Below are 20638 nucleotides of genomic sequence, written 5' to 3'. Positions count from 1 at the left end.
AAATCACGTTCAAATACTAATTTTAAACAAAACTTGAGAGACGGTGGACAAATTCAGGAATAATGAGAGAAAGACGGGAAAAAAAAGATTTTAAGTAAAGGAGGCGCAACATTATATTTTCATTTTCAGAAACTTGCAGAGCTGTTGGGTCTAGCATCTCATCTGTTTTGTAACAAATCAATGGAGTTCCTTTGTGTTGGGGACTGTGGAGTCCAGCAGGAGTCAAATACAAGAAAAAATTACATTTTAAAGCCACAAAATGCGATTATGTGCACCAATTTTGTATATTTTTGTGTGCACCATCAACACATCATAGCGCTTTTTCTACCTAGAAGCCAGGCTGCAAAGCACAGGGGACCCCTGACTTTTCATAGCATGTATTGTGTGCATACTTGGTTATATTTATTATGTAGTAGGAAATACTTTAAAAAAAAATCTTTATTTAAACAGGAAATTAAACATTATAGACAAATGCCCAAGAGGCAGAATTTATTTGTCTTTGAATGATTTTTGGGAAAAACCAGAACTCGCAGATAAGATCCACAGAGAAGAGCCTGTAATTGTTTTCTGTTGATTGGAGGAATCCCTCTCTGTGCACCAAGAGCTTCTGGTTTACAAATCCGGTACTGATTGATCATCACTTATGTAGCAGGTTTATCAGAGAAACCCATGTCTTGTATTTTTTTCTGCTAAATTCAGTATAAATATGATAACAATGAGGGCATCCAGGTGTTTCTGGCTATGTCGATGCTGATTTAAAGGTAATTGGCAGTATTAGCTACCCCTGGACCCGGTGTGTTCAGCTATAAGTTCCCTCTTCTTGGGTGTCTCCTTCTTTTACTTTAAGACTGCTTACCCTATTGAAAAATACATTTACTTCATTACATTTACATAAGTTCCTTATGTTTTTAAGAAAAAAACATATCGTCTTGCTTATTCATCTCTCAAAATGGGAAAAAAGTCCCATCTATGGCCATTAAAGTGCTCCATACTGAACTAGTTGTTAATTAAAGATTAATATTTGTAATATTTGAACACTGAACAGCAGAAGGAGCTTCTTTAAACACAAAAAATTGCATCAAGAAAATGATAACGCTTCGCTCCAGCATTGATTTGAACTCAACGACAGGGCACTACAGCCCTTCAGACTCTGCATCTCAGAGAATCTGTCCTTAGTGTGAGTAAAGCCTGTCTGTGGGAACACCTGCTGGTGTCAGATAGCGTAAAATGAGTGACCTTTAAAACCATGAATCACTTTTCCCCAAAAGGAAGCATCACCTGGAAAACACAGATGTTTGGATGAAGACGGATATTCACGCTGGGTCTGAGATTTTCTTTTCTCAATTCTGTGAAAGGTGCAACTCGACGCTTTTCTTTTGTATGACCTGCAGACCCCACATTTATAAATGTGTAAACACGGGAAATGCAGTCAAACCTGACATCAATATTTCTGGCAGTATCTTTAAGAAACAGAATTGGAGGCAGAAATGAAAACTATGACTCAGCCTCCAGCATGAGAACTTTAAAGAAAATGTGCATCTTGACTTGCATTAACAGCTCAAACTCTGGCTATCAGGCCCTCCTCGTGTTTGTGTGCGTGTGTGTGTTTTTCTAAGCCAGCCTTTCATTCACAGAAAGCAGTTTTTTAGGAAAACAGTCAGATTAGCCTTTTCTCGTGTTTATCAGAAGCAAAACATCCGATTAGCACGACCTCTAATCTCCAGTTTGCTCATAACATGTTTGGAGGGAGATTAATCTGCCCACGCAGGAACATTATGATTAATGTGTTTGATTTTTGGAGTGTTTGGGTTACATAGCGCACCAATATGGTGCCGCTCATCATCACTGAACTCACAGAAACAATTCAACCTGTGAACTGTGGCTCAGAACTTTGTTTTTAAAGAGGCTGCTGCTCTTCTGTAAAGCTGGCACAGTTTGAAGCACCAAATAGCATCAGATAGCCCTCCCAGTGCAGTGTGGGTGTATTTGCTGCTTTTATTGGTCAGTTTTATGTCAGCACAGACTGGAGACGTGGAGAGAAGGCAAGCGGTGACCATACCCTGCCACTTACTTTTATGGCTTTATTAGCAGTTGGCTCCTGCTATTGTGGTTCATCCTTGCAGTTATTTTATTACTTCAATACTCAAAGCTGTTGTCTCTGTGGCAGTTTAAGCGACAGCTCGCAGTAATGACTTCAGTTGAGGGTAAATTCCACCTGTCTGATGCCACTTTGACGCACAACAAACTGACCTGTCAGCATCCACCAAGCTGCCAGTGACCCATTTACAGTTTAGGGGTTGGTTCACATCCACTCCTTTGTATGTAATGTGTTTATCCAAATGGAATGGCTCATAACAATGGGTATGAAACTTAATTTGAAAAGTAAAAACCTCTAATTTCTGAAAATGTATTTGTTTGAAATTATCTTGGGACCTGTCGGATATTAAAGGGACATTTCACCCATAAATGTACATATGGGTGAGACCCCTCTGGCCTGTGATGCTATTCATCTGTTTTAGTGTGAGCTGTCAGCAGCAACATTTATTTCCTGAAATCATGATTCAGTCCTCAAAAGAAAAAATTATTAAGAAAAACAACCTGTGACAATTGACTGTATATAAAAGATGGACGAGGCTTACAGCTGTGAAAAATAAAGGTTATGTGGAAGTGAATTACAGAACTGGTTGTTTAAAGGTCCAAAGAAAAAAAAGGTCAATTCATTTTATTTTTGCACCACCAAATCACAACAACAGTCGCTTCGAGCTGCTTTATATTGTAAGATAAAGACTAAAACATTACAAATAAAAGCCAACAATTAAACAACCCACACTTAGCGAGCACTTGGTGACAGTGGGAAGGACAAACTCCCTTTTTAAAAGGAACCGGCAGTTGATGTCTTTCTGGGTTCAGTCTCTAGTTTCAGGTCTTATTGAACACAGCTTGATATTCAGTTTGTACATTACAGTACCCATTAGAGTCTAACAGGAGACAGCTCATTGGCTAATGATGTATCAATCACAAAAGGTTGTTTTTTTTTATATTTTTGAGTAACAAAGTCATGATTTCTGGAAACAGACATTAGATGGGAGGGTTTAAAAAAGCATTTCTATATATTCCTCTATATGTAAGAAAAAGCAGACAGAATTGACCAAATTTGGCATCTCACACAAAAACAAACAATGATAGACACCACTATGGCCAGAGGAGTTCAGGAGTGAGCCTTTAAAGCTGGCTCATTGTCATTAAGGACTTGGGCGGTTTAAACCTTATTCCAGATGCACTGGCGCTCTTGTTAGAGATAAAAGGTTAAATGTCATGGCTTTGTGCTTTTTCTTCTTTAGGGCAGGTAGCAATATTTCTCAGGTATACACTGACACGATGTGGACAACCCCCCCAAAAAACAATCGAACAAAAAAAGAAACTAGGCCCTAAAACATTTCCCCCAAACTGCTGCTAGTTTTTTTATTCACTCCTCTTTCTGTTGATGAGCCAAATGTTTCTTGAAAGTGTGTCAATCCTCCTCGTGCCCTGGTTTCTTTGCGCTGGCCGCCTATACGATCCAAGTCCTGTCAAAGTTCCCAAACTGCACGACTTGTGTGCAGAGAATATCCTGGAGGGCAGGAAGCGCATCATTTGTACCCTGGATTTCCTGGACTCGTTTTGAGGACATGTTTGGAAGGAGGGCTGCAGCCAAGCCTGTCTAATTGCAGAGCTGGAGGATAATGCTCCTCGTGGATCTCCAGGGAGGCCATTAGGAGCCCACAGAGCCTTTTGTCAGACCGGAAGGAGTCACACAGCTGGGTGTGTTTCTGACCTGCTGATACCAGTTTTCAAGTGAGAGCCTTCACCAAATGAAGGGATCTATAAATAAGATCCTCCGTAAGAGGAGAGAATCTTGGCCCCAGGACAACATTAGTGGACGGGGTAGACTTTCACTGGCAAGGAGGAACATTGTGATTCCGGGCATATCTGATAGGATTTCTTATGAGGGCAGCCACGAAGAGCCAGCACCTACTGCGAGGCAGAGAGGGGACAAATAAGGACCGAGGAAGATGATATCTAGCTGAAGACGGTGTGCGTCAGTGAGGCTCCAGCTAAGAAACCAATAATCACAGAAACATAGATCAGAGCACTCTGGTCACTTTGGAGGAGGTTTTTTAGTCTCAGTCCATGTAAATCAAATCCAAAAGTAGCTCAATTACTAACGCCTCATTCATACTCCTCCTCACAAGTAGGTGGAGTGACTCTGAATGATGGTCAGAGCAACTCGTCCCAGCCTCACCTTTCCACTGCGACACACCTCCCCCCGTCATGGCACGTCACATTCAATGTAGGGGATGTCGCTGTAGCGGCGGTCTACCTCCACCCACTGCTGCACGGCCCGGGCCACGATCTCCTCTGATAGCTTCTGGGCGTACTCCAGCAGCACCGGGTTGACCTGAGGGGAGCTCTCTGGTGAACCCATCTCTGAATGAACTAAGTAGGCTTTCTCACCCCTTGTCCCTTTGCTCTTTCCCTCCACCTTCTCCGTGGAGTTTGCATTTTGGGCCACCGAGTCGCTCCTCTTGGATTTGACGCACCCCATACTCTGGAGGATGTAGCATTGATTCAGTTTAGGGTGGGGGGTGTAGGATGGCAGTGAGGAGCCAGAGTTTTTGGTTAGATTTCCAACACCAACATTTCTTTTTTACCTCTGGAGGGGAGCTGTGTTCCTGCTGCAGTCACTGTCATCCACTCCCACTCGTAGCCATGTCTCTGAGCACAACAGGTGCGATGGTCGGGGTGGTGTTACACAGCTGCGGGTGGGGTTTTAGTGGGTTGACCGGCTAGGAGGCCCATCCCTGTGTGGGTCTGACAGTCCGGCAGCTTTCTTGACCAGATCTCACACCTTCCTTGGCTGCAGATAGAGAAGAGACAGAGACAGGATTGTTTAAAGTGATTTATTTTCCACTAGAGTAAAAACAGTCTAAAAATACCAGATGGTGGGGAGCGAGGGGAGGATTGTGGACGAATTTCACAGTGGCTGTGACCCTGGGCTCCAGGGGCTGGTTCGAGGTCAGGGCCTTGAAGTTGGCTCACCTCTGCAGGGTCACTTTTAACCACGCTCCACTCTTCTGCACATCTACTGTGTTACTCATCCACCCTCCTCCTCCTCTTCCTCCTCTACTAACTCGTGTTTTATGACTCAATCCCCCTCGCCCTATTTTATATAGCATGACACAGGCACGTCTGTCTCTGGCCTGAGTGCCCTGATGCTGTTTTGTTGTAAGCCCGTGTCTCCCATCTGTTCCACTAAGCGAGCCTTGCAGCCTGATTCGCAGTGACAGCTCCTCTATTTTTTTTTTCTAGGACTGGAGGCCTCAGTGCACAGCAAACATGTGCTTCATTCAGAAAGCTGCATGTAGTCTGCACAACACGCAGCACATGAATGATTCATGCAGAGCCGGGGAGTCTCCCTGTGAGTACAACAACATTTGGAGGTTCGGGCAGACATCAACACAGGAAATCCGCATCCACAGCTGATGTTATGTTAATGAGCTTAAATGGCTACAAACAGTTGCCTTAGTATGAAAAACTGAGAGCACCCGTTAGATGTCTGACAGACACATGGGATTTGGATTAAACGTGATTTGAACAGCACAGTGTTGCAGCTTTATCTCTACAAACATGAACATGACTGTGTAGTGGCCCAAAGAAGCTGTACATACTTCTAGAAGAGAGTCTCAGATTTCTCTCCATTCCACTTTAAAACGAAATAATCCAGCGACAGAAGAAGGAGCAATAACCCCAAGGTCGTTCATATAAACAGTAATCCATACATCATGTTGTGTCTCTGCGCTTCGCCCCCTTCTGCTTTCCAAACAGCATCCGACGGATCTGAACTTGAACCTTATTGGCTGTAATGTAAAGAGATCAAAATATCTCCACAAGTTCGTGGCGCTGCTCGCCGGTTATTTGTGATGAAGCGCTCCGTGCCAGATTTCCAAATAATCTCCGAGCCTGGAGGGTGCGGGCTCTGCAGACTGTTTCCCCTGATGCCTTCGCGTCGGTCAGTCAACGCAGAGTGCAGCTCCGGGAGAGAAAATCACAAGTCTGGACTGAGCTGAGCACAGCGACGCTTGACGGAGGTTACCGAGCTGCAGCGGGGCTCCAGAGGAGAGAGAACCCAGACGATCCGAACCCACACGGGGCGAGCCTGCCATCTGCCGGCCAAACAAGTGACGAAACGATATGGAGGTTCATTTGTGCAGAATAAACGTGGGGCCCTAACAAAAATCACAAAAACATAAATGAGGGACAAACTGACTTCTATTTTAATTTAAACTGCTCAAAACCCCAAATGAACACTTTTTATTCAGAGTACAGCACCAAGTCAGTTAAACTTCTGGGATACTGATCCTTGGGGCGCCACCAGGGTGGGTCCAGGGAGGGGGCACTGGCCACCTTCCAAAATTTGCTGGCCCTCCCAGAGGCCCTCCCTGGTAAGGCTGTCCTATGTTGGTAGTAATTCTAATAAACGTGAGCACAAAAAGCGGCAGACACCCTACAATGAGTTGAAACTTTAACTTACTATTTATTCCTGCTTAAAACTGATTATTATGGATTTCAGTTAACAGGTGATCTAGACGGGCATCAAAAAGACAACCCCTAAACAGGAATGGTTTCACAAGTGGAGGAAACTGACGTTTTCCCCTCCTCGTCTTTTTTGACTGTTTCCCATTTGGCTAGGATCAGTGTCACTACTGGTAGCATGAGCTGATACCTAGACTCTGCAGAGGTTGCGCAGGTAGCCCAACTCCTTCAGGATGGCACATCAATACGTCCGTATAATCTTAAGAGCATGGATGACTCTAAGGAGAGCTGGATAGAGCCGTAACAGGCCCCTAACCAATCAGCTGAACTGGTATCTGCTCCTTTAGGCATAGAAGATCAGGATGAGCAAAACAGAGATACAGAATGACGTCCAGCTGGCCACTGGTGTGAATGTCTCTGACAAAACAATCAGAAGCAGATTTCATGAAGCCGTGGAGAAGACTATGTTGTCGGTGACATCGTTCAGCATGGCCGTTGTGTTCTGGTGATGGGTCAGTGATAGTCTTGGGAGGCATATTCATAGAGGAACGCATAGACATCTACAGGCTAAGCACCAGCATCCTGACTGCTGTTGGGTATCAGGATTAAATCCTTGGACCCATTGTCAGACCCTACACTGGTACACTGGGTCCTGGGTTCCTCCTTGTGCATGACAATGTCCGACCTCATGTGGTGAGAGTATGCAGGCAGTTCCTGGACAATGATAGCATTGACTGGTGCCCACACTAACCTGACCTAAATCCAATAGGACACCTCTGGGACATTATGTTTTGGGACCTTCAGACGGTCCCAGGTTGCACCTCAGATTGTTCAGGAGCTCAGTAATGTCCTGGTCCAGATCTGGGAGGAGATCACATCCACAGACACCATCCACCCTTTCTCATGCCCCTGTGTTGTCATATTTTTTTCACTTTGATTTTTGGGGTGTCTTTGAATTCAGCTGTCTGTGGGTTGATAATTTTCATCACCACCAAACAATGCGATGTAACCTATTACCCAGTCCATATCCATGCAGATATCCAGCATTATTTTTCCTGCATTGAAATCTCTTGTGTGTATAATGAGATGTGAACGTTTTCTTACTTAAAGCTCCATGGTGTAGGGGTGAATAGATTAACCTTACACATAAAATATCTCTGATTCAATTACAGGAGGAGACACAAACTCAGCCTCAGAAGATCACAAGCTAAAACATGTGCCAAATGTCTCATGTGGCTCCATCTGCTGGCGGGTGAATCTATACCTTTTCATGTATCAGATGACCACTATACTGTGGAAATAATTAATTAACGTATCCGTCCTCTTGTCTCTTTCTGAAATGCTTTTCTCGTAAGACTCAAAAATAACTGACAATAATATTTGCAAATAAATAAATAAATAAATAAATAAATCTAAGACTCACCTTCCATCAGTTGCACCAGGTTATTGGAAATCTCTATTTCTTTTTATTTGAGGGAGTTTTTAATCATACTCCACTTTGTGGGCACACACAATTCTCCACCTTGGGAGAAGTGTGGACACCAAATGATGTTGACATGTTAACCTGCAAGAGACCCATGATGGCAGTCTAAAACCTGATTTTAGTTTTAGTTTGTCTTATAGTGTTGACTTTGGTCACAATGCTCAACACTGTCTAGACACGAAGGAACATGAGAACAAAGGACCAAAAAGCTCTGTACTCCCACATAAAGACAGGCTGCCTTAGTAATTTATTGTACACATAAATAGATTAAAACTGCAATAAAACTATTGTTAGATTTACAAAAAAGATGTTGGCTTTATTCATAGCTCTGATTTCTTGACTGGCATGTGGATACACCCCCTATAGGCTGTTGAGAAAATAAACTAACCACTTTATTAGGTATCCCTTGCTAGTACTGTATTGGACCCTCTTGTTGAATCAATTCTTTGTGACATAGATTCGATAAGGTGCTGTAACTTTCCTCAGTTCACGTTGAGATGATAGCATCACACAGCTGCTGCACATCCATGATGTGAATGTCCTCTTCGACCACAAACAAAAATGTTCTGTTGGATTGAAATCTGGTGACTGTGGAGGCCATCTGAGTATAGTCAACTCATTGTCATGTTTACGAAACCAATTTGAGATAATCTGAGCTTTGACACACGGTGGTCAGAAAGGGATTGACATCAGCAATCCCCTATTTGGGTAGGCTGTGGTGTGTAAACGATGTACAGTTTGCATTAAGTGGTCCAAAATGTACCAAGAAAACACCCCAACACCATCAGCCTGAAGCACTGATGCAAGACAGGCTAGATCCAAACTTTCATCGTATAAAAGCCAAAATCTGACCCTGCCATGTGAATCTAAAAGTAGAAATTGAGACATTTTTCCAGTCTTCTATTATCCTCTGCTGATGAGCCTGTGTGAGTTGTTGTCAAAGATTCCTGTGTTAGCTGACAGGAGTAGCACACAGTGCAGGTTTGTTCTGCATACCTTGGTTGCTATGAGAAGTATATGCATTACTGTTACTATTCTATCAGCTTTAGGTTGTCCAGCCATTCTCCTTTGACCTCTGACATCAGCAGGCATTTTGACCCAGAGAAGTGTTGCTCACTGGATATTTTTTTCCCCCTGGGCCATTCTCTAATGGCTAAGTATATTTATCCGAAGCAGTGCCACACAGAACAACTACACAGAACAACTTTAGATGTTACAGAATTTAAAGTACATGCAGTGCATAAAAATTAAAGACATACATTTTCAAATAGCCTTGACACCAGCAATTTATGTTTCTGATGTTAGTGTTAGTAACTGGCCACACGATGGCGCTCTTCTCTCGGGTCGTTCAACCAACTTTGACTATTTTGAAAAGTCCTTGGCCAAGTATTTTCTACATTTTAGTTTATTCTCTTTGGCCCTGATGCCATTACCCAATGCTCTTTTGAGAAATAATATAGTTCCAGATTTTCATGGAAGAGGATTTATTCGATTTTGACAGAAAGCCTGACCTCAACAAAGCAGATGATTTAAGTGCCACTCGATAACTCATGTAGATCTCATGCATATATCTTTCTACGTAGCACTTTTAATTCTTATTCTTACTTTTATTTTTTTCATGTCTATTTAAGCGCAATTTATGACAGTATGTTTGCACTGAAGCACCGCAGCAATTTCCTAATGTTGTAAACCTGCTCAACATTTGGCAATAAAACCCATTCTGATTCTGATTCTGATAACATTACAACTGTCATTTTTCTTCAGGTGGTAAATTCATTTAGAAATTAACATTTTAATCCAGAATCAGCCGAAAATCCAAAACGCTGCCCTTTCTCAAGGACGCAGAAAGAGATGCGAGCAAAGATATGACTGACTATCGGATATTCTTTAGAGAAGATACGCATTGTAAAGTTTAAGAAAATGAAGAATGCAGCTTCTATCTTTATTCAAGACTTGCATTAAATTATTTGTTTTTGGGTGATATAAAACATTGTCTGAGTGAGATTATCCCGTCCAGCACATGCCCACAGCCACCGTTCCTTTATGGGTTGACAGCGAAAGAAAAATTTTCTGTCAGTCGGTTAAAATTCATTGTTGCCTGTCCAGCCAATCATAGATTTTGACGACACAAAAGAGGCTAAAGTTGGAGTATAAAAAGGTGCGCGCTAATAAACTATGATGCCTATCAGTGTGGGACATTAATCCAACCCCAGTTCAGTCGCGCATCAGCTCCGACACAGTGCAAAGGATTTTTTTTAAACAAAGCGTATTTTTAAACCAGACTTCACACCTAAGAGACAATGCATCTGTCTCAGATCGTGCTGTATCTGAGCTTGCTGATTGCTTTGGGTCCAGTAGTTCTGAGTGACCAAGAGGCGCACCAGCAGCCTTCCGTCAGCACCCCAGTAGACACGGATCAATGCGCTACCTGCGAGGTCCGGCAGCATATTAAAACCATGCGATTAAACGCGATAAAGTCTCAGATTCTGAGCAAGCTGCGAATGAAGGAAGCTCCCAACATTAGCAGAGAGATCGTGAAGCAGCTCCTGCCCAAAGCGCCGCCGCTGCAGCAGCTTCTGGATCAGTACGACGTGCTGGGAGATGACAACAGGGAAGAAGTCCTGGAGGACGACGACGAGCACGCAACCACAGAGACAATTGTGATGGTGGCAACTGAACGTAAGTGTGAATTTTCTTTATTTTTTGTGTCACTGCGTAAGCGCACTCGAACGTCTCCAAAATAATTTTTTACGCACGTGGTAGAACGCACAGGAGAGTTTATTTTTAGAGAGCAGTCATTTTTTTTCCCACCAAGGTTTTGTGTTAAATTGTTGATGCAAAAGATTCAAAACACTTTATGAGACATGGTGTTTGGGCAGAGAGTGCGCCGAGTGATTACGCATGAGTTTTACGCAATCATGCGCAAACGCGCCACTTTATTTCTCAGCGATCATGGAATTAATTTTCTTTTCCCATGTCTCCGCAGCTGATTCCGCCGTCCTGGTGGACGGGCAACCAAAGTGCTGCTTTTTCTCAATTACGCAGAAGTTTCAAGCCAGTCGTGTAGTTCGAGCGCAGCTTTGGGTGCATCTGCGTCCCTCAGAAGAAGTGACCACCGTGTTCCTGCAAATCTCCCGGCTTATGCCGGTCACAGACGGGAACAGACACATACGAATCCGCTCCTTGAAGATCGACGTGAATGCCGGGGCCAGCTCTTGGCAAAGTATAGACGTCAAGCAAGTGTTGACTGTGTGGCTGCGGCAGCCAGAGACCAACTGGGGCATCGAGATCAACGCTTTCGATTCGAGGGGAAATGACTTAGCTGTGACCTCCGCAGAGCCGGGAGAGGAGGGTCTGGTGAGCTCAACTTTTACTTGAAATTTAACAGGGAGCTTGTGGTTAGGTTTTCACTTTGAAACGATGAACAATAGATGGAGCTTGGTCTCATATGTCTAGAGCAATAGGCTATCTGTCGCTACTGTCACAATCGGTGCATATCTAGCCATTTCTAAAGCGCCTAGGTTCAGAAAACTGTTAATGCGTCTCTGTACAGAGGGTGAGACTTTAACTTCCAGTGTGCAGAGAGGCTTTGCAGGCTCAGCAGGCGTTTAAACATTCCTGCATTTCACTGCTGGAAGAAGGAATCAGGATATAAAAGACTTTTGAAAGCTGTTAATCAACACAGACTCCATGTAGGCGCACACCTGCATTTGGACAAGCGCCCGGTCCACAATAACCTCAAATCTTATTGCTTGATTACATAAAAGTTCACCTGCTCCACATTCCTTTAAGTATTCAGTGTGGCTGTGCAAATCAGAGTAATTGCTGGCACATACACACACAGAGCTACTATCAATGACAAACATACATCACAGAGCTCTAATAATGGCACCCGGCACTGGGGCAATTAGAATAACTAGACAGCTGTGGCTAACCAACCATCAGATGATTTAATTTCTGCATAACTCAAAGTTTCATAATATTATCGTGCCATGTTTGAAAACTGACAGCCGCAGGGCAGCGGATTAAAAGATGAAAAGCTGAATGCTGTCACCCGCCTCCACCTGCAAACCTGTTATTATCAGATTGTTCACACACACTCTCTTGTTTCAGCAACCGTTCATGGAGGTGAAGATTTCAGAGGGCCCCAGGCGTGCCCGGAGAGACTCGGGCCTGGACTGCGATGAGAACTCTCCAGAGTCCCGGTGCTGTCGCTACCCACTCACTGTGGACTTCGAGGACTTTGGCTGGGACTGGATTATTGCACCAAAACGCTACAAGGCCAACTATTGCTCTGGGGAGTGTGAGTACATGCACTTACAGAAGTACCCACACACCCACCTGGTGAACAAAGCCAACCCCAGAGGGACTGCAGGTCCCTGCTGTACCCCAACAAAGATGTCGCCAATCAACATGCTCTACTTTAACCGCAAAGAGCAAATCATCTATGGCAAGATCCCCGACATGGTGGTGGACCGTTGTGGATGCTCCTGAGTTGGGATGGAGAGAGAAAGGGGGCGGGGGCGAAGGGGCCGAGGCGCCGTCCAGCATCCTACTTTAAGACTGTTTGATACCACCAATCCACCAGTTCCAGTGCTTTCCTGCAGAACACGGTGCAATAGAATCAGAGTAGAAGCCACAAACAGCCCGACCTTCCTGCAGGGCAACGCTTTCATAGTTCTCACTTTTCTTTCCTCCAGTGAAATCTTAGCCATAGAGGCTTGAAGCCAGGTGGATGCAAGAATGCAAACACACACACACACACACACACACACACACACACACACACACACACACACACACACACACACACACACACACACACACACACACACACACACGCACGCACGCACACACACATGCACACACACAAATATAACACATGCTGGACCTTGAAGTGAATGTAGCCAGAAATGATCACAGTTTTCCAAAACAGTGTTATTATTCTTTGTTTTTTAAATGATCTGTGCTCTGTCCATTTATAACAACATGCCGTCCGTTTATACACCACTCCACTTGTAGCTGATATACAAGCTATCACACTTGATGCTCTGTGTTTGTGATAATCATTTTTTTAGTTTTGTTTTCAGAGTGAAACCAGGAATCCTCAAGGACTTTTTGAAAGGGCTCGGAAAAAAACACAGCTGGAGACTCTTTAGGGTGATATTTCACACTGGTAGAACATGTTTTAGTACCCCTAAGTGTCCCCAAGAGTCAATGAAAAGTTAAACTACACAAAAGACTAACTAATCTGGAGATTAATCTCTCTTTTATTGCTCAAAGTTTCCCCCATAATGATGTGGTGGTTAATCTCTCTTCAGAGCCTATGGATACAAACATGTTCCACCAGTCTGAAGTACCACTTTAGGTCTTGTCAGGTCCTCACTTATTCTGTCATACATACATGCAACAATATATCCAACTGAGAGATCATTCTCCCTCAGTCGCAATTGTCAGTATCCAACCAAACAGCCCAACCTGCCCGATACACTTGAATTATTCTGATTGTAAATTCACATGACTGGACAGAAGGACTTGAACTGAAGGCACGATGAATGCAGCCTCCAAATGAAAGTGTGTTTAAGACAGAAAACGATGTGAATGTCGAAATCATGTTTAGACTCTGTCTTACAAACACAGTTTGCACTATGGCACACCAATAGAAAGAATTGGTTGCTACAAAAAAAAGTTGTAAAAACTGATTTTGATATGTTTGCTAATTTGTATTGTATTCATATGGCATTTGTTTCCAGTAGGAGTTGCCTTTCTGAACCATTGTTGGTAAATATGTAAAACTGCAACCTAGCAAGATAAATGTTGTAATGCAGCAACTCTATATACTTGTTTTAACAAATAAAATTTCTAGCTTGTTTGAAGAGTTCTGTTTCTTTGATTAGCTGACATCTCGACGAAGCTCATTTTCAGTCATAAACCTCGATAGAATTTGTTATTAGAGCTGCTTCAGAGAAAGCTTTGCGGTCACGTTTCAGTATCACAACACAACAACCTGAACCTCAATATCGCAGTCCCCCTCCTGTCACACTCCAGCAGCTGAGAATCTTTATGTCTTCAGCACATGGTGCAAGCTGATACAGCCAGTGCGTGACTGTGTGTGTGTGTGTGTGCAAAAAACAAATTCCAGCACTCGTCCTCCCTCCATCTACCGGACTACACCTGCACAATCCCGTCACCGCCCGTTTTTCTTATGCACGGCTCAGCCCAATTTCCCTGACTCTGCTTTTTTTTCCCCATGAAGGGATGTTGAAAGTGTTGTAGTCTAATGAGAGGATGTGAACTCTGGTGCGCTCTGACAGCATGACCTATTCTACTGACAGCCTCATTGAGGCCTGACTTCCGCCCGGTAGAGGGCGAATTGAGCGCCACCCGTGAGAGCCACTTCCTTTCCTGCTGAGAGCTGGAAAACTGCCATGAAGATCAGCCACAGCGCAGAGCCGAGCCTGGGCAGAGTGGATCCACAGAGCGTCTTTGCTCTCTAAGGGGGAGATTACAGATTCTGAATTCCTGTGGCCAGTGGAAAGATCTGTACTTCCAATATTTATATATTATTGCTAATTTAACCGTTCGTGGGCAGAACCATTTAAAAAAAAGTGTACCATTTACCAGTTTAACTATCCTCCTACACTACTGCTCTTTACATGTAAGACATGGGCACAAGAATTTTATAACTTTCCAAAAGTTAAACTTCACAATATTATACAGATACCAAAATTTATTTTGCAATTCTTCTTAAATTATGATCTAATTTAAGTATCCAAAATTCTTACAGATACGTGCAACAGAACACATTATGCTGTAATTATTTTTAGATTAATGACTACATTTGGAGTTCTTTAAATGAAAGGAAATACAATTAATACAGTGAGTTTGTTTTAGGCATGAATACTTTAGCGGAACAGACAGATTACTGTTATGAGTGTGTTTTGCATTTCTGAGTACAGGTGAATACAGGTGTGTCTTGACATTAATGGGATATGCTTTGGTGTGGCTTGGGCACAGAAATATTTGAAAAGCAGAATATGAGTATCCTAATCTCCCGTTTTTTCATTATAAACTACACATTACTATTATAGGCACACTATAGATATTGTATGGGCATTATAGAGCTCCTCAAACTCCCCCTACTACATTATAAGCATAAGTTAGTATTTTAAGTGCAGGCTGTAATACCTCGCTTAAATGGCATTTTAGAAGTTAACATACAATCTTGTTTTCTTTGAAGACATTGTTCCCTGTTCCTGTTGCCCTGTTTACTTTTAACATTAGTTTTTCAAGATGTTTTGTCCATTATTAGTGTAACTGAATAAAAAAAAAAACCCATAAAATTAAAGAAATGATCTATTTTATATATTAGTTATCTGTTCAGTATTTAATTAAATCACAAGAAGTTCATAAATAAAGATTCCCTAGCTATCTCAAAATTAAGAAAAAATCCTGGGTGAAATATAAAATCTTAATGATAGCCATTTTAGAAGTTATTAAATTAAAAACTCAAAAAAAATATTATAAATAGGTATAAATAATGTTTCATTGTCTTTTATGATTTTACAGTTGTAAAACTGCTCAGGTTGTGGGTTTGGGCACATAAAACTTAGTAACATCCTGCAGCCACATGAGCTGCTCTGATTCAGTAATGACTGCCTATCTTTTTCATTCATAAGCTGCTTGTTTCGGGCAGACAGCAGCTGCTCTTCCACAGTGTTCACTGCAGTGTGTTGTTTGTGAACAGGAGCTGGGAAACATTTCCACTGAGCATCATTACATCTGTCAGGAGTCCGACCCTGGAGGACCGTATCCGCCAGCAACATTCCACCTCTGACAGGTGAGGAAGTGAGAGTGAGAACGGGAAGAAGGATGTTCAGGGGTGAAAGAGTAGTCCAAGGCAGCTGGAGACCCCGTTATTGGATAGGATTCCTGTTGCGTAAATTTAATAGAAATTGAATGGATTAAACATACTCTTTGTTAAGTGTGCATTCACAAATAGCCATTAATAACATATCATAAGGTTGCTTGATGATTTTTTAGTAATTATATGAAAATGCGTACTTAAGGGAATCAAGTAATGATTATGGAAATCAAATAGATTTACCAAAACTAGAGGTGATTGAATTTAAATTTTTTGTTTTAAATTTATTCTTTTTTTTCTTTTTTTTTTTTACTCTTTTCAGTTTAGCTTTTCATTGGTTAAAATGGTTTCAGTTGAGTTTTTATTAGTTTCTATGTTAGTGTTTGTTTTTCTGATATGAAGTTAACAACATTACAACAACACAATAAACCTAAACCCTAGGTACGTCATGTAGACAGTCTCAATAAACATATTCAGCAGAACATCTTCAGGCTGGTTTGTTGACAAACTAACAAAGACTAAAGATAAAGACATTTCTTGTGTATTCCATATGCTTTTTCACTTACTTTTATTTATTTCTATAGACGAGTAAAAAGTAATTTTTCCACAGATTTAAATTTTACTTAAATGCCATAAACATGGCCACAAATCCAGATCTTTTTCTCTCTCTCTTTAACTCTACAGGGAACTGGCTGCAGAGTAGTCTTTGCTTTATGTTTTGGAATATTTATATATTGCTATTATATTTATATAATAGTTTTGGTAGGCTACTAAAACCATAAAAATATACATTTAAAGGACTAAAATGAAACATCAGCAAAACACAAATCTTGTGTTAACATTTATAACTGGAACTGTAGACTAAGAATTTACAGCTCCAATCGTGCCTTTATGTTACTGTAATAAAGCCTAATTGCACTTGGAGTGAAATACTTCTGCCCGCATCTTCAGAATGACGTTACACGCTTATATTTAGCATGTTGAAAATCTAGTTGGGTTGTGTATGTAGGAAGATAGCTAGGTAGGATGGGTAGATAGGGTGGGTTGGTAGGTCTGGACCAAAGTGACAAAAATAATTATAATACAAAATAGCACAAGACCAATATCCATGCCTGTATTTAAAAAAAAGAGAGAGAGATAAAAATGTGGCTCTAAGAGTGTGCAGCCATGCTATTTGGGTTTTGCTTTAATATTTATATTTTTGTGTACTTGAAATAATAATCTGTGTCTTGACTTGAAAGCACTTTGGCTCAATTCCTGTTGTTTTTCAAGTGTGCTTTAAAAAAAAAGGGACTTCTTGCTGATGTTGATGTTGTAGTGGGTATAGTACAATACTGTACTTGAACATGAGTAGCAATATGGTAATGAAATGAAAGAACTAAGTATGACTGAAAGTTATTACAAGTCACACTCTGGAGATCATTAATGTCTGTACCAAATTTTGGACCTCAAGGTTGCAGTAGGGAAAAGACAAGGGATTACTAAAGTCATCAAGACATCCCATCTAGGGAACATGAATGTCTTTAGAGACTTCTGAACCAATCCACAAAGGGGATATTGAGCTGGGTAACGTGGAAAAGTGAAGTGAAAGTCAAGAGATCAAAATAATCTGGATCTTATCCTCTATAGTAAGTCTGTAGCACATTTGATATACATTTGCTAAAGATTTTATAGTTGGTGAAACATTTTTTTCTGAATCAAATGGGCGAGACATTCGGCTGGCCAACAACTGGCAGCAAAAAATGACTTAAAAGGAGGCTCAAAAGGTTCAAAAGGAAAAACTCCAAAATCTGAAGAGCTTGCCAACGTTATTAGAATTTATCTGCAGATAAAACATAGAAATCTGTGCCAAATTCAATCACAATCAATCCAGTTGGAGGACAGATATATCATTTGGAGTTATAAATGTCCTCCTTATGGTCAGGGGATCAACAGAGTAATAATGATACATTCTCTAGACACCATTTATGATTTACTATTACTATTTTTACTGTGCATTTATACACATTATAACATTGGGAATTTACTGTATGCCTTTTCATTGCCTATCAATAAACATATTTTTGTAAGCAAGCTACAAAGGGACACATATCCATTTAAGGTAATAAGATAAGAACAGAAAATTTGTTTTAACTACAGTAATTAGAGTTTATATATTGTTTGTATCGACTAATTGTTGATAATCAGTTTAACATAGTTGATGGATGGTTTACAATATTCACAGTTTTCAGACTGCAACGTTTCTTTTCCTCCTACACCTCCTTCAACAAGCCCTCAAGATTCCCCAAACATCTGGACAAATTAAAACGATGCCCTGGGGCTTGCCAGGTGCATCCCAAAACATCTGGAGCCTTTAACAGATGTGCAAAGCATACCATCTGGAGAAGTGTTTCAGCAGTTAGATAGCTCAGTGGTAAAGGTCTTCCTGCACAAGCAGCAAGGTTCAAGGATGGCAAGAGGCCACAAAGTTGGATAAAACCATTAAATACCATTCTAAACAATGTTTATAGCAATAATGTATTTTCCTAGTGCAGAAAAAAGAAAACTGACACCTATTTCAAGCTGATATGTGGACCTGTAAGGCTCCGTCTGAAAACACTGGTACATGTGTGGGAGTATGATAAGTACGCATTTTAAAAGTTTAGTTATGTACCATTGTACCGTTATCAATGTATGAATAGGCTTTAACTCAGCTCCAAAAGATTAACAATGCACCTATAAGATGTTTGAAGACCAGCAATAAACTAACAGTGAACTTGTTAACTACCAGTCAATGGGCTTTAAAACATGGCTAGTGCTACATGCTAAAAAAGCGCGATGATCCAAAGACAAAAAGGAACACAGCAACCAAAAAGCTTTGAAAAATAATGCAAAATGAAGCTTGCGCCAGTATCCAGCAGGTTGTGACAATTATGCACACTTCTTTCAGGGCAGAGTGGGGTTGGGGATGCTCTTTAATTAGCAATGTATTTTTAAATGAAAAATGCCTGATTCCTAATAATATTACCCAAAAGAAAGCTAGTTTTATCGAGTGAAGCCTGTCTGGACTAATGAGTATGACATCCATGCAAAACTGTAGCCAACATCAGCAATGCACTAGTTTCATTAAGAACGCGCTGACTGTCTTTTATTTTAAATTAAAATGACCCTGAGATGTCTTTATTGTGGCTAATTTAGCAAGCTTCATTGATAATATTGACAAATTGCTAGCTAACTTGCATATTTGATCTGGCATAAAATCTACCTTTCTGACACAGCACTATTTATCAGGGCCTGGGAATGGCAGTAGCAGTACACTGACTTATGATTGCAAAGTTTTGGTTTGTGAAATCCTATTTCAAAGTCTCAAGATCAGTGCTTTTACCATTGGCATCTTTTCAAACTAGATGAGTAAGTAACAAGTAAGTGTTAGATCTACTTGATAAATCTTACATTTACTGGTTAACAATTTGTGAATAGAAATTGCTTGAGAGTTTTCTGCCGTATTGGATGTGATACAACCATTGGTGACGAGGGGAGAAATACATGTTCCCTCCCTGACTGGTTGGCAAGTGGGTGCAGGAGGCTGCTGGTTGCTGCTAGATGAAATTGGCTGCAAAGAGGATGTGGCACCAAAAACCTCTTAGTAATTGTTAGGGTTATTACCAGATTGCTGCAATTGCCACAGTTTGCATAAAAGTTCCAGAATGGCTTGCAAACATTTGCTAAATAACCCCTGGGCAAGTGAAACTTTAAAAAGTGCAAGGCAAACTACAAGCAGCTGGTTTGTGTCCTACTCTTGACAGTTTCACAACCAGTTTGTGAGCAGTTTCCAAATATCTGCAGGCAAACACTCACCATCTACAATGACCAGTTTCACCTAGTGACAGATGGTTGCTAAGTGGTTACCAACCAGTCTCTAAGGTTCTCTAACTGGGGCCTAATGGACGATATTTAGCCTATTTGGTGTTGTTAGGTTCGTCACATACAAGTTCAAGCTTTCTTGTCATCATGGTGCAGTCACAGTGCAACAACCATGATATAAATTACAATATTACAATATATACAATATTGCAAACTAACAGAGCAGGACAGTCCATTTTGGCCTAATTTAAGAAACCTCCAAATTACCCATTTGTCACAAAATTAAAAGAAGAGGTCAATTTATAAGTGAAACTGGCGTCTGTTAAGTAACTCTCCTTTATAGGAAAATTTTAAACCTTAGTCCATGAAAATACATTGATTAGTGGTTATGATAAACACCCCTCAAAATCCAAATGACTTCTGACTTAAACAATGTGCCCCTGGGAAGACACTTCATCTTACGAGGGCATGATGTTTAAAATCGAGGTTGTAATCACTTAAACAACCAGGAGAAGATGATCATATCAGGCAAGATTGACAGGTTGTTTATTAAAATGTCTCTCGGGCCCCCAGAAAGCAATGAAAAGCAATAAAATCAGCCAGTCTGGGACATGATAAGGGCCAGATGGCCAGCTGCTGAATGCTACCTGTCTTCACCTCTATAGTGATTTATCCTTCCCGTCTGCGCTCTGCTTGCTATTTCACTTAGCAATGAGGAATCACTACTCCAACCCCAAAACTGACAGTCACCTCTGGGAAGCTATCGCTTGATTAATGACTTTGTAAGGCTGCTGGAAGCTTGGAGCGAGGACAAATTTGGTGTTCACTCCAGATATGTTTACAAAATTCCTCAATGTCAGTGTTTGTTTGTGAGG

At 41.3% G+C, this 20638-nt stretch overlaps 2 protein-coding genes across 2 annotated transcripts; one reads left to right on the top strand and one right to left on the bottom strand.

Moving 5' to 3' along the window:
* Nucleotides 1–2162: 2162 nt before the first annotated feature.
* On the bottom strand, nucleotides 2163–6071 carry akap19 (A-kinase anchoring protein 19). Its single transcript, XM_080902848.1, has 3 exons — nucleotides 5709–6071; nucleotides 4692–4897; nucleotides 2163–4588 (listed from the first exon to the last, which is right to left on the bottom strand). Exon 3 carries the CDS (start codon nucleotides 4583–4585, stop codon nucleotides 4310–4312), a length of 276 nt encoding a protein of 91 aa, XP_080758974.1. The 5' UTR covers nucleotides 4586–4588; nucleotides 4692–4897; nucleotides 5709–6071; the 3' UTR covers nucleotides 2163–4309.
* Nucleotides 6072–10254: 4183 nt separating this feature from the next.
* Nucleotides 10255–13912, top strand: mstnb (myostatin b). Its single transcript, XM_080903842.1, has 3 exons — nucleotides 10255–10735; nucleotides 11043–11413; nucleotides 12170–13912. Exons 1-3 carry the CDS (start codon nucleotides 10357–10359, stop codon nucleotides 12548–12550), a joined length of 1131 nt encoding a protein of 376 aa, XP_080759968.1. The 5' UTR covers nucleotides 10255–10356; the 3' UTR covers nucleotides 12551–13912.
* The last annotated feature ends 6726 nt before the right edge of the window (nucleotides 13913–20638 follow it).

The sequence above is a fragment of the Rhamphochromis sp. 'chilingali' genome (genome assembly GCF_963969265.1).
Source record: "Rhamphochromis sp. 'chilingali' genome assembly, chromosome: 14".
Lineage (NCBI taxonomy): Eukaryota > Metazoa > Chordata > Actinopteri > Cichliformes > Cichlidae > Rhamphochromis > Rhamphochromis sp. 'chilingali'.
This window is presented reverse-complemented; position numbering and strand designations above follow the sequence as displayed.

Bases quoted from the DNA above. Each gene is read 5' to 3' on its own strand.
- akap19 (XM_080902848.1), bottom strand. From the start codon at position 4,585: ATGGGGTGCGTCAAATCCAAGAGGAGCGACTCGGTGGCCCAAAATGCA.
- mstnb (XM_080903842.1), top strand. From the start codon at position 10,357: ATGCATCTGTCTCAGATCGTGCTGTATCTGAGCTTGCTGATTGCTTTG. The intron at 10,736-11,042 runs GTAAGTGTGAAT...ATGTCTCCGCAG, and splicing joins TGTGATGGTGGCAACTGAAC to CTGATTCCGCCGTCCTGGTG. The intron at 11,414-12,169 runs GTGAGCTCAACT...CTCTTGTTTCAG, and splicing joins AGCCGGGAGAGGAGGGTCTG to CAACCGTTCATGGAGGTGAA.